Source organism: Capricornis sumatraensis, chromosome 22 (assembly GCF_032405125.1).
Source record: "Capricornis sumatraensis isolate serow.1 chromosome 22, serow.2, whole genome shotgun sequence".
NCBI lineage: Eukaryota > Metazoa > Chordata > Mammalia > Artiodactyla > Bovidae > Capricornis > Capricornis sumatraensis.
The window spans coordinates 35,631,777-35,650,131 of record NC_091090.1 but is presented as its reverse complement, the minus strand read 5'-3'; the positions used below and the strand labels follow the sequence as shown (position 1 = coordinate 35,650,131).

The 18,355-nt window shown below is 41.6% G+C and overlaps 1 protein-coding gene across 1 annotated transcript in view; it reads left to right on the top strand.

Moving 5' to 3' along the window:
* The window catches only part of SCGN (secretagogin, EF-hand calcium binding protein), a 50,925-nt gene that overhangs the window by 14,752 nt on the left and 17,818 nt on the right, over positions 1-18,355 (top strand). The window contains exons 4-6 of the mRNA XM_068961149.1: positions 1,140-1,229; positions 8,700-8,756; positions 9,183-9,260. Of these exons, the coding sequence (XP_068817250.1) occupies positions 1,140-1,229; positions 8,700-8,756; positions 9,183-9,260 (225 nt within the window). The remainder of the gene's footprint in view (positions 1-1,139; positions 1,230-8,699; positions 8,757-9,182; positions 9,261-18,355) is intronic.

Sequence of the window (18,355 nt, the reverse complement as noted above, 5' to 3'; positions counted from 1 at the left end):
GTTAGGATTAAATGAGTTAGCATATGTAACCATTTAGAACAATTCATGTGTGTGTTAGTCCCTCAGTCATGTCCAACTCTGTGCGACCCCATGGACTGCATCTCACCAGGCTTCTCTCTCCATGGAATTCTCTAGGCAACAATAATGGAATAGGTTGCCATTCCCTTCTCCAGGGGATCTTCCCGATCCAGGGATCAAACCTGGGTCTCCTACACTGGCAGGTGGATTCTTTGCTGTCTGAGCCGTGAGGGAAGCCCACAGAATAATTCATAGGACATATAAAAGTTATTTGGGGTACTTTCCTGCAAGTCTAGTGGCTAAGACTTTACACCTCTAATGCAGGGGGCCTAGATTTCACATGCTGCTACTAAGAGTTTGCACATCACAATGAAGAGAGATCTCGGGTGCCACAACTAAGACCCAGCACAGCCAAATAAAGAATATATATATTAAAAACCACCACCACCACCCTGGTGGTCCAGAGGTTAAGAATCTGTCTGCCAATTCAGGGGACACAGGAAGATCCCACATGCCATGGGGCAACTGAGCCTGTGTACCTAAACTACTGAAGCCTCCATATCTACAGCTCATGATCTATAAGAGAAGCCACTTCAGGGAGCCTGCACATTGCAATGAAGAGTAGTTCCCCAGCTCACTGCAAACAGAGAAAGCCTGCCCAGCAATGAAGACCCAGCAAGCAAAAATAAAGAAAAATGCCAGTTAACTTAGCACAGTGCCTGGCTCACAGTAAATGCTCAATCAATATTAGTGATTGTTAATTCTAAAAAAGTTATTTGGTATTTTTCTTTTCTAATATGTGTAGTTGTTAATGCTGGAGCTTCTAAGATAAAGTGTGGAACATTTTAAACACTAACACATTTATGATTAAATGATGATGATTTTGGGTTGTAAGCTCGTAGAAAATAGATACTCATAGCGTTTCATATCTAGTAAGAGTGCCCAATACTTCTTGAAAGAATCAGTGAATCCAAAATGGCAACTGAGGGCACAGAACTGCAACATGAGCCCACCATCCTGAGAGTTCTAAGTTGTTCTGCCCTCTAATATGTTGCTCTGTGTCTTTTACCCAGGGTGCACTGGTCACTGTCACCAACTGCTATTTCTCCCCTTTTCTTTAGCTTGCCAGCATGTTCTTATCTGAGGATGAAAACTTTCTTCTGCTCTTTCGCCAGGAAACCCCCTTGGACAGCAGTGTGGAGTTTATGCGGGTGAGCATTTGGTTGTATCTCTATGGAGGCCAGGATCCCAGGCACCTGCCATGGCTGCCACCTCCCCTGCCCACTCTCCCAGTGAGAGCTGCCAATGGGAAAAACCACGCAAAGAAGCCCTTGGTGTTGAGCCTGGACTGTGGCCCGCAGTCTCAATGTGCTCCCTCAGTGGGTTGACCTAGGCTGCTCCTGAGATAACAGACTCCTTAGCCTGTGCTGCAGGAAGGCGGGTATCTGAGGAATGTAATGGGAGGGTAGGGTGAGGAACGTGGAGCCCAGAGAGTACCAGCCCGCCCAGAGCCCTGTGAGCTCCAGCGAACTGCTGCCTTCTGAGAATGCAGGCTAGACATCCAGATTCCATGGGCAACTTCGTTGTTGTTTAGTCACTAAGTCATGTCCCCATAGGCTGTAGCCCGCCAGGTTCCTCTGTCCATGGGATTTCCAAGGCAAGAGTACTGGAGTGAGTTGCCATTTCCTTCTCCAGGGGATCTTCCCAGACCAGGGATTAAACCTGGGTCTCCTGCACTGGCAGGCAGATTCTTTACCACTGAGCCACCAGGGAAGCCCCTATGGGCAACCACTTACTTTTAAATGTTGGTGACTAATTCTAGATTTGAAGGCACAGTATGGTCAAAATATAACTTGTTAGAGGGCCGATCTAGCCAGCAGGTGTCTCTTCGCAATCACTGTGCCTGAGTGAAAATTAAAGGCAGAATCTGGCTCCTCTTTCAGCCTCTAGGTTGTTGTGGTCTGGGCGCGGGTTGGAAAAGAATTTCCAGACATGAGACAGAATGAGAAGAAAATAAAGATTATTAGAGTGGGAGACGCTGTTAGAACAGCAGGCCAGCTCAAGGGAGAACCGACGCTGAACAGGGGTCTTTAGTCCACTTTTATACCCAGGGTACAAGGATGGGATAGGGGGCTTGTGGGTCATTTGCTGATGGGATGAGGCACGTATACTGGGTGGGGGAAGAGGAGGGCAAATACCTTCTCCCTATGTGGTAGGAGGAGAGACAGGTTATACTGTTCCATTATAGTTACAACATGCAGGAGGGAAGGACACTAAGGGTCTAGTTTTTCCGTTCCTGCATTCCAAGACCCTCCTTGGTTTTATCTTTTCTTTCGTCCTTGGGTCACCACGTTCCTCTATTTTTAGGGCCAATTCCCTGGCCCCTTTTGATACCCTGCTCATGTCTACCTATTTCCTTTCTCAGGCATCGGAGAACCCAGTCTCAAAGGAAAAGGGGCGATGACCACTCTGGCTTCAGGCTATACAGGGGCGTTGTGGGGCTCTGGGTTCCCTTTGCCTGCTCTCTATCAGGGTGCACTTACAGAGGGAGATGAGAGTCAATGGAATGATAGGTGACTTGTTCCAGCATTGTCTAGGGGTTGGTCAGGGAATATTCTTCTCATGCTCCCACTTGGAGAGTTGTTGTATTCTAGAAGAAACAAACTTAACAAGAAAGTTTAAGGTACAAGGCCCAAAGATTAATAGAAGTAGCAAAGCTGCTCAGGCGCTACCAGGAGAACCAGGCCCAGACCTTGGTTCGTGACATTAGTGTTTCTCTAGGTACGAGAAGGTGCAAGGCTTTGGGCTCATAAAATCTTTACCTGAAAACATCTAACTATCTGAAGGCTGGTTCTTGTGGGTTTTTTCCAGAGCACAGAGTTCCTTATTTCTGATCTCCACCCTAAACTCCTTTCAGGGAAGGTTGAAGGTTAGCAGCTTGCAGTGGTCACGAAGTAATCCTTGTAGAAGCAGCTGGCAAGTGACAATTTCCAGTCAGCAGGGTCCCTTCATAACCACATATTTGACCATGCTTTGGGGGCATTTCATGGCCATTGTGTCCTGCGGTCCTGGGAAGGCTCTTTCCCAAGTCTAACAAAGATTCCATTGACAGGCCAGTCAATGTGCTGTTACTAGACCAGGCCTTGTGAGTAGCAAAAGTCTCTGGACCATACCTGTCTTACTAGCCTCTTGGTCCAGGAAAATATTCCCTCTGTTGCCTCTTCCCATATCTAGAGTTACTTTGTTACAATCACTGATCTCATATGGAACTGCATATCAGCATTTTATCACAGGCTCAGTCACACATTTGGTAACATAAAAAACAATCTTCTGAAACAAGTGACATAGAAAATAATACAGCTACCAGTTATTAATAAGGTCACAAGCAAGAATTTAAGAACTTTCATTAGGTATAGCCCAGTATACCCCAAGTCATCTGACTTCCTTTGTTAAGTGATTAACAGTCAGTTCACTCGCTCAGTCGTGTCCGAGCCTTTGCGACCCCATGAATTGCAGCATGCCAAGCCTCCCTGTCCATCACCAACTCCTGGAGTTTGCTCAAACTCATGTCCGTTGAGTCGGTGATGCCATCCAGCCATCTCATTCTCTGTCGTCCCCTTCTCCTTCTGCCCCCAATTCCTCCCAGCATCAGAGTCTTTTCCAATGAGTCAACTCTTCGCATGAGGTGACTAAAGTATTGGGGTTTCAGCTTTAGCATATAGCCTGATGTTAATCTCCTGGTTGTATATAATGGAGCGTCTGATCTTTAGCTGAAGATTGGTTACTGAGATAAGCTTTAGAAACAAATTTAGAGTGTCTTTTTAAAATAACTTAATTAATTAAACTTTTTAGCAATATAACAACAAGGACCTATCTCAGAAGTGAGTCTTAGTAAACACTATACCTTAATTACGGAGAAGGCGATGGCACCCTACTCCAGTACTCTTGCCTGGAAAATCCCATGGATGGAGGAGCCTGGAGGGCTGCAGTCCATGGGGTTGCTAAGAGTTGGACACGACTTAGTGACTTCACTTTCATGCATTGGAGAAGGAAATGGCAACCCACTCCAGTGTTCTTGCCTGGAGAATCCCAGGGACAGGGGAGCCTGGTGGGCTGCTGTCTATGGGGTCGCACAGAGTTGGACATGACTGAAGTGACTTAGCAGCAGCAGCAGACCTTAATTAACAAAACTAGAAACTCAGTTTAACAATTAACTAATATAAAAACTTGATATTCATGAAACCTGATATTTTCATTATGAAGGCATTAACCCTGTGGCCAGCAAAGGCTTTAATCCATCAGATAAAAATGAGGTTCATCAGGGAGACAGGAAAAGCCAAGTGGCTCTCTCGGATTTCTCATAGCCCTGACTCTGAATTTCAGCTATTGTTCACCCATTTCTAATTCCCTGATTTAGGAGTAGACTGTGGCCATGTTTAAGGACATCAGGATAGCAAAATTCTAACAGTGAGGGCTTATTTTTGTAGTAGCAGAATGAGCCTTGTCTACATGTACCATAATCTTAAATAATGTTTGTTTACTTTACCAAAGTAACAAAAGATTTTAAAAACAAATGTAAATCACTTAAACACAAAGAAATTCATAATCTGTTATTGAAAGCTTCATTCTAAGAAAACTTTGTTCTCTTAACAGAGAGTAGACTAAATTCCAGTCTGTTACCAGTTTACCAGATAACAAACAAAATTTATCAGTTAATCTTAGAAAAGTCTTTCCCATAAATCTTGAAGAACTAGCAGTATTTTTCTAAAGGCATGAGAGTGAAACTGTAGAAGGCATGTTTAAAATCTAATTAAATTGCAATTGGCAAAGTAGCCTGGTCACTGCCGTGACTTGTAACATGATAACTAGAATTATAACTGACAACATTTTACCAGAACATATCAGATTGTCATGAATTTCACATAATTTCTACGATATCTGTATAAGTAACATCAACCATACAATATAACCTGAGAACATTCATCACTCCTCCAACAGTACATCCCATGTAATTTAACATGCCAAATGAACTCAGGTAATTTAATAGCTCTTTTGGATGTCTCAGGGGGCCCTCTGATGCATCCCAAAGTTAGCTAGAAGTCAAGTTATTTAGGAAATTTTGTTGACAAAGATCAAAAGGGTTTATAACACTCAATGAGATAGGATCATATAGATCACTGTGAAATAATATATTCACTTATCCAAAGTAACAAAAAAGATTTCAAAGGTAAATAGAACAGAGCACTTCAGAGGTAAAGAAACTTAAAATCCATTATCAGAGGCAGTTCAACATCTCAAGAAAACTTGTATTTATGCACAAAACTCTTCCCTTTGGGGTCCACTTTCCATAAAACCTTCTTATCATGTTCTGTACCCATTACTTTGTTCTCCCATCCTGAAACAGCCACCTGTAAGTCAGACATACTTCCTTTTCCCTTCAAAAAATGTAATTTCATTTCTCATACCTTCTTGACTGAAAACACACATCCTACTTTCCTTAAGCAACCAAGAACTGACCTTATATATATTAGCATTCTATAGATTGGTGAACATAAATACCAGCGATAATTTCTAAAAAAAAAAAAAATTCTAGAGAACATCTCATGCTGGCATCAAACATTATTCATTAATAGTCCAAAATCTCTTTAGTTTCTGTGTAAGAGGAAGTTAGTGTTCAGTAATGAATGTTTCAGAATCTTATTTTATTTGGAAATGACCTAGCTATTCAGCAAACTAAGGTAATGGGTAAATACATGCAAGATAAATATTGGTTGTTTTTAAGGGATAAGATTTTGGATGATCTTTAATTCTTTGTATTTTTGCATTTTCCATCTTAGAATCACAATTATTTAGAAATTATTTTAAATGGCATTTTGAAAATAATTTCAGTTGTACTTAAAAATGCTCACAGAAAGTTTTAAATGAAAAATAATAGACCACTGAAGTATATAACCGCTATGACCACCCCTTCATTATGTCACATATATAACAGAAATATAATGAAAAGGAAAGACATAAAAATGATAAATTATCATCTCTGGGGTAGAAATTTCTGAAGATTAGAGTTTTCTTCTCTTTGTATTTCATTAATTTTGTACAATGAATATGATTTCATTTTATAATCAGTAAAAGAGTATTAAAATGCTAGGCCTGTTTAGGCTTGAATAATCTTGAGAAACAGGAAAAGGAAATAGCATTATGGAAACATTTTTTTTTTGTTGTTTAACTTTTTCCATTTTTTCTCCCTTCTAGTTTGTCAATTTCTTCTGCAAAGAGAAATCTTTCTCTATTCATATTTTATAAAATATGTTGGATTTCTGAATTATTTTTCTAAAATCAAATTTGTTATAACCTATTACTATCACACATATTTTAAGAAATTCTACCTTCAGTTCAGTTCAGTTGCTCAGTTGTGTCCGACTCTTTGCGACCCCATGAATTGCAGCATGCCAGGCCTCCCTGTCCATCACCAACTCCCGGAGTTCACTCAGACTCACGTCCATCGAGTCAGGGATGCCATCCAGCCATCTCATCCTCTGTCGTCCCCTTCTCCTCCTGCCCCCAATCCCTCCCAGCATCAGAGTCTTTTCCAATGAGTCAACTCTTTGCAAGAGGTGGCAAAAGTACTGGAGCTTCAGCTTTAGCATCATTCCCTCCAAAGAAAACCCAGGGCTGATCTCCTTCAGAATGGACTGGTTGGATCTCCTTGCAGTCGAAGGGACTCTCAAGAGTCTTCCCCAACACCACAGTTCAAAAGCATCAATTCTTCAGCGCTCAGGCTTCTTCACAGTCCAACCCTCACATCCATACATGACTACTGGAAAAACCATAGCCTTGACTAGACGGACCTTAGTCGGCAAAGTAATGTCTCTGCTTTTAATATATTTATATTCCCCTTGAACTACAGGACCTTAAAATACTTTAGTGCTAGCATGTATCAATCAACTCACTAGCTGTTATCAACCAGAATATTAGTTCTAGCTTGTTTTCTTTAATCCCACAAATTTTAAGCTAACAAGACTTTATGTTGCCATTTACCCAAGTGTTGTCTTTGTATACCATTCCTTTTTTATCTTAAATTTTCCTTCTTTGAGTTCTTCCTACCTGGCGCATACCCTTTACCAAGAATCTGCTGGTAATAAACCCTGCTTTGGCTTGCCTGGAAACCTCTTTATTTTGCTTTCATTCTTTCAAGATGGCATGTGCAGCATTCACATAAAGATCTCTGGTCCTCCAATAGTTCAGCTGTAGTCAAGTTACAAGATAACTTAGATGGAAAATATTTGGTGAACAGCATAAAAAAAGCATGTAAGCTTTTTATTATTTGAAATTCTCATTCTTAGTTCTGATATAGTCATACCATTAAAATTAGGATATAAGTCACATTTAACCAGTTGATTTTCTAAGCCTGGCTATATTCAGGCAGAAATGTTGGTGAGGGGGACTGAAAGGAGCGAAGTTTCTGAACACTTCCCAGGGAACATCAGCATCAGTAGTTCCTCCTATCCTTGTAGGATATTTAGCCAGGACTCTGGCTGTGGTCTACAACTACGGTCCCTGCAGTTGGTGACTCAGGTAACCCATTCCACGTCAATGGAAAAATCTGTCACTTAAAACAAAACAAAACACCTTACTTTTTCATTTTGTATAGGAGTTAGGGAACTTGCCAACTTGTGAGGCTTTAATACACAATAATCAGAGGTGGTCAAAGTCATATCATTTACTAAAGAAAGCAATTCAATGCTTCCTTAAAAATATTGAGCTCTTCTGTCTTCCAGTTTAAGTAACTGTATCTTTAGCTGGATGAATGCTGTTATTGAACTAATGAAAGGGTTGGCTTGTTACTGGGAATTTTCAGAGATGTTTTATTCCCTTTACCCAGAGCCAAGACCACACAGGCAAGATTCCTTAGGGGTTTTTTTGCCATGCAGTTTTTTAGGGGAAGTTCACCTTTTCATTATGGTTATTGCTGTTTGGGGTTTTAGTCTTATTTAGGTGTTTCAGTTTGACTTCCCACCTTGGGTGGTTCCAGGGATTTGTCTGCTGTCTGCTTTGTTAAGAATCTGTCTGACAATGCAGGAGATACTGGTTTGATCCCTGGGTCAGGAAAATCCCCTGAAGGAGGAAATAACAACCCACTCCAATATTCTTGCTAGGATAATCCCATGGACAGAGGAGCCTGGGGGGCTATACAGACACACACTGAAGTATCCTGATAAAGTTACAGGTTAACTCATCAGAGATCAGTAGATGTACCCAGGACAGACTTTAGTTTCTGTCATCTCAGTTTCTTGCCAGCTGAGCTATATATTTAAAGAGTTGCTTTTAGAAGGCTCTGCATCTTTAGGAATTTAGTACAAAGAAGATTTCTTACTCTGCCATATTTTCTCCCACTGAAGGCCATTCCTTCATATCTTTCCACTTCAAACTTCCCAAGAGCTTCCTTTCAGTGACTGTACTGTGGTCCTCCCTAAGTTGCTGTAAGTGAATGCAGGGAGTCATTTCTAGGGAGTTCTCTGCCCCAAAAGAGCTGCCACCAAAGAAAGCCTAAACTTCTCTACATAGTTTTATTTGCACCCAGTTAAGTACTGTTATCAGATGCTGAACCTTAGTAGACATCAGAGTAAGTTGAACCCAAATTATCTGAGGATAAATGGATTATTGGCTTTTGTGTATTTCAGATTTGGCGCAAATACGATGCTGACAGCAGTGGCTTTATATCAGCTGCTGAACTTTGTGTAAGTGTTGCTGGGAGCTGCCTCTGGGTGAACGGCGGGTTAGCTCATCCCTGGGAATTTGATATGTGTGTATCATGATCTTGATTTCTGTGTTTCCAAGAAACATGAATATGAATTTGCTAATTTTGAAAAACTGATTCGTGTTTAGAAGGTTTAGAAACTGTAGGTGACACTGTTGCTCTCTCTAGGAAAGACATAGTTGAGGATTTATGACACCTTTTTATGCTTCGAGCTGCTCTCTGGGTTCTGTTTTAACAGTGCTCCCTTCAAACTTTGACAGCCCTGCATTTTGGACTTCTTGCTTGATAAAAAGCATTACATTTCCTCCCTAAAACAAGCAAATGACAATTCTTAAAAAACAGCCTCTTGCAATTTTTAGGTTTATTTGTCACTAGATAAAATGAGGCTCTTCTCTTGATCTCATAGAACTTCCTCCGAGACCTCTTCCTCCACCACAAAAAGGCCATTTCAGAGGCTAAGCTGGAAGAATATACTGGCACCATGGTGAGTAACTGAGCAATGCAATCTCTATGAAGACAGCTTTCCCACTGTCCCCCCAGGGCCCAGAAACAGCATTTGGCAGAAAATTAAGGTCTCTGTGAGTGTTTGCAGACTAGACAAATGCATGGAAAGACCTTCAACTCTGGGAAATAGTGACTAAATTTGAGCTACTTTAGTCTCTCTCTTGGGATGAGACTGCATGCATTTGAAAGGGAGCTGCTCATCTGTCCTTGGGGAGACCTGGAAAGTCCAGTTAACATCAGGTTACTAAGCACCAGTCAGTAATAAGTCACACAGAAACAAGGAAACGTGGACCTAGACAACCAGGACCAAACAGGGGAGCGCCCCACTCCCTCTGCCCCACCCCCCCCATGGGTGATTCTACTCATTTAGTACTTTCATTTAGAGCAATGGAGAGTCAGAAAGCTGGGAAATACATATTCCACCTTTGCCAACTATAGGTATGAGTTTGAGAAACAGTCTATTATTGTTTACTTCAGCTGAAAAAAGGGTATTAATAATACCTGATTGCTATGAGGGCAAGTGAGTGGACGAATATGAAGTGCTTTGCAGAGCATCCAGGAAATAACCAACACTCAACACATGTTAGCTCTTCCTGTAGCGGCTGTCATAGTTCCTGTCATTATTTCCTTTTGCCACTCATGCAATCATATCCTAAATGACCTGAGATTATTTCAGCATCAAAGCTCCCTGGAAAATGGTGAAGTAGGAGAAGTTGCCTTTAGTGAATTCATTCTCGCATTCTCATTCAGTTCCTAGCTTGAAGCTTTTCTCCCAGAGCTACTCTGTAATCATCTGTATTGAATCTAATCTGGCTTCTCTACCTTTTGTCTCCTCTAAGTCCCTTCCCATTCCCAAATGTGTGCTTCATTCCAATCAAACTCTATAGGTTTCTTAATTAATAAGCAACAAAACTACTGGTAAAGGTTTAATTGCTCGTGCAATTGCTATACTTGCTATAGAAAGAGTTCTTAAACAGACTCATCTTACTGAACCTTCTGGTGAACCATCAGGGCTGCATATCATGGTGAAGATTAATGGATCCCTGTTAAAATGTGTACTACAAGATTGACCAATTTAGGCCTTTAAAAGATGCTTCCAAATACTGTATTATTTCTAACAACTCTTCTATAGCCTTGGCATTGTTCCTGCTATTCTGTATATCTGATGGTTGAGGCTTAGCAAGGGTAAGTGACTAAGCTACCACCAAGTTGATTTCCTAAACTCCTTCTAAAAATCCGATTAACCGGGAATTGATAAGTTGTCTGGCCTAGCTCAGTTCAGTTACTCAGTCATGTCTGACTCTGCAACCCCATGAATCGCAGCATGCCAGGCCTCCCTGTCCATCACCAACTCCCGGAGTGCACCCAAACTCATGTCCTTAGAGTTGGTGATGCCATCCAGCCATCTCATCCTCTGTTGTCCCCTTCAACTCCTGCCCCCAATCACTCCCAGCATCAGAGTCTTTTCCAATGAGTCAACTCTTTGCATGAGGTAGTCAAAGTACTGGAGTTTCAGCTTCAGCATCAGTCCTTCCAAAGAACACCCAGGACTGATCTCCTTTAGAATGGATTGGTTGGATCTCCTTGCAGTCCAAGGGACTCTCAAGAGTCTTCTCCAACACTACAGTTCAAAAGCATCAATTCTTTGGTGCTCAGCCTTCAAAGTCCAACTCTCACATCCATACATGACCACAGGAAAAACCATAGCCTTGATTAGACGGACCTTTGTTGGCAAAGTAATGTCTCTGCTTTTGAATATGCTATCTGGTTGGTCATAGCTTTCCTTCCAAGGAGTAAGTGTCTTTTAATTTCATGGCTGCAGTCGCCATCTGCAGTGATTTTGGAGCCCCAAAAAATAAAGCCTGACACTGTTTCTCCATCTATTTCCCATGAAGTGATGGGACCGGATGCCATGATCTTTGTTTTCTGAATGTTGAGCTTTAAGCCAACTTTTTCACTCTCCTCTTTCACTTTCATCAAGAGGTTTTATAGTTCCTCTTCACTTTCTGCCATAAGGTGGTGTTATCTGCATATCTGAGGTTATTGATGTTTCTCCTGGCAATCTTGATTCCAGCTTGTGTTTCATCCAGCCCAGCATTTCTCATGATGTATTCTGCATATAAGTTAAATAAGCAGGGTGACAATATACAGCCTTGATGTACTCCTTTTCCTATTTGGAACCAGTCTGTTGTTTCATGTCCAGTTCTAACTGTTGCTTCCTGACCTGCATACAGGTTTCTCAAGAGGCAGGTCAGGTGGTCTGGTATTCCTATCTCTTTCAGAATTGTCCCCAGTTTATTGTGATCCACACAGTCAAAGGCTTTGGCATAGTCAATAAAGCAGAAACAGATGTTTTTCTGGAACTCTCTTGCTTTTTTGATGATCCAGCGGATGTTGGCAATTTGATTTCTGGTTCCTCTGCCTTGTCTAAAACCAGTTTGAACACCTGGAAGTTCATGGTCCATGTATTGCTGAAGCCTGGCTTGGAGAATTTTGAGCATTACTTTACTAGCACATGAGATGAGTGCAATTGTGCGGTAGTTTGAGCATCCTTTGGCATTGCCTTTCTTTGGGATTGGAATGAAAACTGACCTTTTCCAGTCCTGTGGCCACTGCTGTGTTTTCCAAATTTGCTGGTATATTGAGTGCAGCACTTTCACAGCATCATCTTTCAGGATTTGAAATAGCTCAATAGGAATTCCATCACCTCCACTAGCTTTGTTCATAGTGATGCTTTCTAAGGCCCACTTGACTTCACACTCCAGAATGTCTGGCTCTAGGTGAGTGATCACACCATCTTGATTATCTTGGTCATGAAGATCTTTTTAGGACAGTTCTTCTGTGTATTCTTGCCACCTCTTCTTAAGATCTTCTGCTTCTGTTAGGTCCATACCATTTCTGTCCTTTATCGAGCTCACCGTTGCATGAAATGTTCCCTTGGTATCTCAAATTTTCTTGAAGAGATCTCTAGTCTTCCTCATTCTGTTGTTTTCTTCTATTTCTTTGCATTGATCGCTGAGGAAGGCTTTCTTATCTCTCCTTACTATTCTTTGGAACTCTGCATTCAGATGCTTATATCTTTCCTTTTCTCCTTTGCTTCTCTTCTTTTCACAGCTATTTGGAAGGCCTCCTCAGACAGCCATTTTGCTTTCTTGCATTTCTTTTCCATGGGGATGGTCTTGATCCCCGTCTCCTGTACAATGTCACAAACCTCTGTCCATAGTTCATCAGGCACTCTATCTATCAGATCTAGTCCCTTAAGTCTATTTCTCACTTCCACTGTATAATCATAAGGGATTTGACTTAGGTCATACCTGAATGGTCTAATGGTTTTCCCTCCTTTCTTCTATTTAAGTCTGAATTTGGCAATGAGTTCATGATCTGAGCCACAGTCAGCTCCTGGTCTTGTTTTTGCTGACTGTATAGAGCTTCTTCATTTTTGGCTGCAAAGAATATAATCAATCTGATTTCGGTGTTGACCATCTGGTGATGTCCATGTGTAGTCTTCTCTTGTATTGTTGGAAGAGGGTGTTTGCTATGACCAGTGCATTCTCTTGGCAAAACTCTATTAGCCTTTGCCTCTATTAGCCTAAGGCACCAGTTAAACTGGAAGTTGGGGTCACCTGGCTTTCAGCCCTGGATCTTCTGCCTGTCACTCTGTATTCCGAGTACTCCGAATGCTGTCCCCAGCCAAGGCCACAGGCCCTGGGAAGGAAGAATTTGGTCTTGACTATGACAACTTAGAAATGGCCTGGATGGGAGCTAAGCCGATGCTCAGGACAGACTCACACCCCAGGCCAGGAAATACTTTGGCTTCCTACTATGTTGACCTGTTTTAATAGCATGCATAATGCTGTTTGAAATCCTTTGACAGGCTTAGCACTAAAGAGTGAGTGGGAAATCCCTGAGAAGCAGGAAGCAATTTCCCACCTACCAGTGTATCTCTGGTTTCCTTTTGTCCTAGGTTCCTGTGAAACTCTCTAATAGCATGAATACTCTGAAAAAGGAAATTAGACTGAAACTGCCTGGGAGATAGAATAATAAGGAGATTACTCTTCCAGTTGGGCATTTTTTTCAACATTGATTTAACATTATTTTAGCTCTGGCCGTTGTTACCTTGATTTTATTAACTTATAAAGCAGACCTTAGGCAGTGAAATTCTTGCACTAAGAATCCCCAGCAGATTTCTAGCATTTCTTTGAATACCCTGACTCTGAGGGGCTTCCTCCCACCTCCAACTAGAATACTAAGCCACTACTTTCTGACTTTTAAACATAGCTCAGCTATTTTTTCCTTACTTTCCTCCACCTGGTTCTTGCTCATCCTTCAAAATTTTGTTAGAAATCATCTTGCCCTCTTCCATCAGTTTCTTCTATAGTGGCTCCAAGAGCCTCTCCTCTCTGCTCCTGTAGTATCTTGTGTATTTCAATGTCTTAACATCATAGTCATCTGTTTAATTCACTTTGCAAATATTCATTGAATACCTGCTATGCCTCTGGCACTATTCTAGTCAGCAAGGATTCAGCAGTGAGCAAAACAGAGACTGACACTAATAATAAACATAATAAATAATCAATTACATTGCATGATAGAAGGTAATGAGTGCCATGGAACAAATTAAACAGTAGACCGGATAGTGCCAGCAGGGCAGCTAGGATGGGAGACTGGGGAGAAGGTGTGATTTTCAACAGGGTGGTCAGGGGTGGCCTTTCAAGATGATGCAGCTTGAGAAAGGATCAAAGGTGCAGCAAGCAGGGGCCCTGGGTCAGGGGTGTGCCTAGGATTTCCGGGAACAGAAGGAGACCAGTGTGGCTGGAGCAGAGTAAGAAAGGATGACACAGAGGCCAGACCAAGTCAGGCTTTGGGGGCCATTGTGGGAACTTGCTGGTTTAGTTGGAGGGAGATGGAGGGCTTGAAGCAGAGGATGCCATGAGCTGGCTTTTGTGTTGAAAAGCACCTGAAACGGGCAAGGAAGGAATCAGGGGGACCTGTTAAGAGGCCACCCCTTCATCCAGGTGAAAGGACGGCAGCTTGGATCAGGGCTGGGAAGCAGAAGAGATGAGAACTAGATCTGTTTGAAGATGGAATCAGTAGGATTTCCTGATCAAACAGCTAAGAGTCAAGGGCGACACTGACACTGTTTACGGATCTTGCACTCCACTAGACTGTGATTCATCTGGGGCAAGGTGGCATCTTATCTGCATGTTCCTAGTCCTCACATGGAGCCTGGCACACAGTGGGCTCCTTAATTAATTCTGTTATTACCTAATAGACAGCTAGGAATAAACCCTGACAATATTAGTAAACTTTGCCCTTGGGCTCCTCCTGCTTCTCTTCTGTGTGTTCCTCATGACCCTCCGGCCCCAGCGTGATTCCTGCTCCCTCCTGGGGTGTCTTCCACACTACTTACTGCACATGGCTGCATTTTACACAGACCTGACATTCCTCCAGTGGTGTTTCGTGTTCTGAAATTCTCCTTGTTCTCTTTCCTTTTTTAAAACCAGACCCCCCAGGGCAGAACCAGAAAGGTGCCTGGGAGTGCTGGGCTCCATCCTTAGGTCTCTCACTGGGATCCTTCATCACAGAGTCATCCAGAAGGATCCCAGCCAGAGAGTGGGGTTGAGCTATGCTGAGCCCAGTGTATGGAGACAGACAGGGAGACGGGAGCCCCACGCTGATGACAGCAAGTAGGAGCTGTAGGAGTAAGGGCTAGAGCCACAGGCAGCTGAGGAGACTGAGCAGAGCAAATCCAGAAAAGACAATCGGAGCAGGACAAGCCTAGGATTTGTCCTCATGGACTTGGAAGTCACGTCACTGTGTTGCTTTTCTTGAGTCTGAAGTGGTTTTTCAGGTCTGAGGGGTAGGGTCTCACAGTGACTGAGAACACCCGCTCCCTCACCAAAACCCCGACTCTCTTCATGCTTTTCTCTCCAGGTAGAATGTGATCTGGTAAACTAGTTCACAGAAAGATATACGTTCACTCCTTCAACGACTATTTAGGGACAACCTACCAAGAAAGATATGGTCTCTGACCTTATAGAGTTTTTCATTTGGGAGAAACTTTGATTAAAAAAACAAAGGGAAAAGGAGCAAAAATTCACTGTGGTCCCTCCCTTCCATCCCCGCTGTGCATGTCACTGCCATACTGTATCTACCTGTAAGCAGCAGCCGAGTCCAATTTTCCCTTCAGTCCTTAAATACGTCGATGTCACCTTAAAATGCAATTAACTATTTAAAAAAAGTTTTCCTGATTAAAAAAAAAACAAGATGCATTACAATGAAGCAGCAATTCTAGAACTTTAGCAAAGGCAGGACGAGAAAAGTTAGGTGGTCAAAAGGGAAAAGCCAGGGGAAGGATAAATTAGGAATTTGGGATTAACAGATACACACCACTATATATAAAACAGATGAACAACAAGGACCTACTGTATAGCACATGAAACTATTTAATATCTTGTAACAACCTATAATGGGAAAGAATCTGAAAAAGAATATATACACACATACATATGTGTAACTGAATCACTTAGCTGAATACCTGAAACATTGTAAATGGACTATTCTTCAATTTTTTTTTAAAGAAAAGGTAGGTGAACGTAATTAAAGTTAAACTTTTAAAAGACGCTTTCTTAACATGCAGTACTTTATTTTCTTTGAAACACTGCCAGGGTTGTTCTGGTACCGAATATCTTAATCATAATAATTGAGACTTCCCTTTTGCCAGGCCCTGTGCAAAGCCCTTTTCAAACATCTCATGTGATTCTTATATGAACTTTATGAAATAAGTATTTACATGAATAATCTATTTTATAAATGAAAAAACTGAGGATTACAGGTCAGAGATGATAAGGATGGAGGGGAAATTCCCAGACCCCGATCTATCTTCAAATTGTATTCAAACTGAAACATTTATGACTGGAAGTCTAAGTGCTGAATTATAAAATTGAAAATTTTCCAAAGAGGGAAGGTTAAGCTCTATGAGAAATCAAGAAGAGGTACAAATCCCTATGAATAAAATGAAGAGCAAGGTGAGGACAAGGCCATGTTAGGAGATTAGGATTCTCTCAATATTTTTATAGATAATACAGGAGCTCTGACAGCCAAAAGAGAATTTATTACCCAGAAAAACGGATTTTTCTCCTCATGAAGTACCTAAACAGTCCTGCAAACTGACATCTTATTAAACATCAAAGAGGAAACAAAGCAATGAAGACAATGGGGAATAAGAATGGGTTCTACAAAATTGTTCTGGAGAAGGGAGGAACACTGATTGATTAAACTGGGGAAGGGAGAAAGGGAAGAAGAGTGAACTGTGGCTGCATAAAGCCCCAGGGCTCACCTCAGTCACACATCCCATCATAAGGGGTAGGAGCAGGCAGGGAGGAGACATGAAGACTGTTTACAAAGCTGATACTTGGCTGAAAAGAGATTCTGCTCATCGCTCATCAGCCCTGCAACCCTAGTTGCCCAAAGCTCTTTTCTTCACAGTCTTATGGTTTACATTTAAGAAACCTCAGAAAAAAGAAAGAAAGAAAGAAACCTCAGGCTGGCAGCCCTTACAATGGAATGCCCTGACCTGAGGAAAATCAATGAAATGAAGATAGAAACAGCAATGTACACTTTTGATGACTTTGAGCTTAGATCCAGAAGCTGAGAGTCCTGAGAGGCAGCTGAAGGGAATCCGAACGGTCTTAACCAACTTTTGAGTATCTAGGTTGAGAGACATCCATGGACCAAGACTGTCCTGTTACTCATGTTGTGTGTCTGTTTCATAGCTAAAACCCCGTGCTGCTTCTGCTCAAGCATGCTGCAGTTAAGCATTCATTTTTATTCCACACCATCCCATGAGAATAGGACCATGATCAATCAAACTCCAGATGACCCCTCATTGGTCCGTTATGCACTGGTGAGACAGATAAATGTTTAAGAATCTAGTGAGAGTTTCCACTCAAGGATCTGAGTTTGCCCTGAAAATCAGACCAGTTTAATGAGATTCAGGCCCATCTATTTCATTTTTCTTTCTTAAATTGCAGAGGCAATTTATACTTTTCCAATGAACAGATATGGGAACTGGCTACAGTTTTTTTTTTTTTTTTTTTAAGGCCTTTTACATTTCCCTAAAGACTTTTGGGTACACTAACTTTTAGAAACTCAACACTTAAAAAAAAGACTTCTAGGATCTGAGCTTTAACTAAGTGACACACCAAGTGTGAAATCACTTTACTGCTGCTTTAATGGCTTTTTTACTGAGCAATGGACACAGTCAGAGCAACAATGCATTAAAGATGTGGCTCCAAGGTTTAGCATTAAATGCTTTATTTAGACATAACCTACTAAATGAATTCAAATTGACCCAAATAAGGATTGGTGTATTTGAAAACTGTTTGAAACCTGAAAAATGAACAAGTCAAGGCAGAACATCCAATCAGAAGAGAAAAGCTAAGGTCTGCAACCTTGTCTCACCTAAACTCCCAATTAATGTTCTGTACAAGGAAGGAAACTATTAACAAATTCCAATTATGACACCTAATTAAGAGAGGCTGCTAACACCTGGCAGGGGGGAAGATTAGCTGCCTGGCTAGATTATTATTAGGTAATACTGAGCTTTTGAAAATGTAAGCTCATACATGTGGGACATACTAAACTCATATACCTAATTAGAGCATGGAATGTGAACTACTGCAAAAACAATGAAATCTGAGAATGTGTCACACAAAGAGAATAAACCCATCCTCTAGCCTGTCCAAGCTCTCATTCTTCATCCTTCATGCCTGGATTATAGCATCTAACTTCCAGTTGCTTCCTTCCCTAGGTCTGTGATCCAAGCCAACCTAAGACACAACTGGGCTTCTTTTTTTCGAATTTTTATTGGAATAGAGTTGATTTCTCTGTTGGTTTAGACAGTAAAGAATCTGTCGCAATGCAGAAGACTGGCGTTTTATCCTTGGGTTGTGAAGATCCCCTGGAGAAGGGAATGGCTACCCACTCCAGTATTCTCACCTGGAGAATTACATGCATAGAGGAGCCTAGTAGGATATAGTCCATGGGACTGCAAAGAGTTGGACACAACTGAGT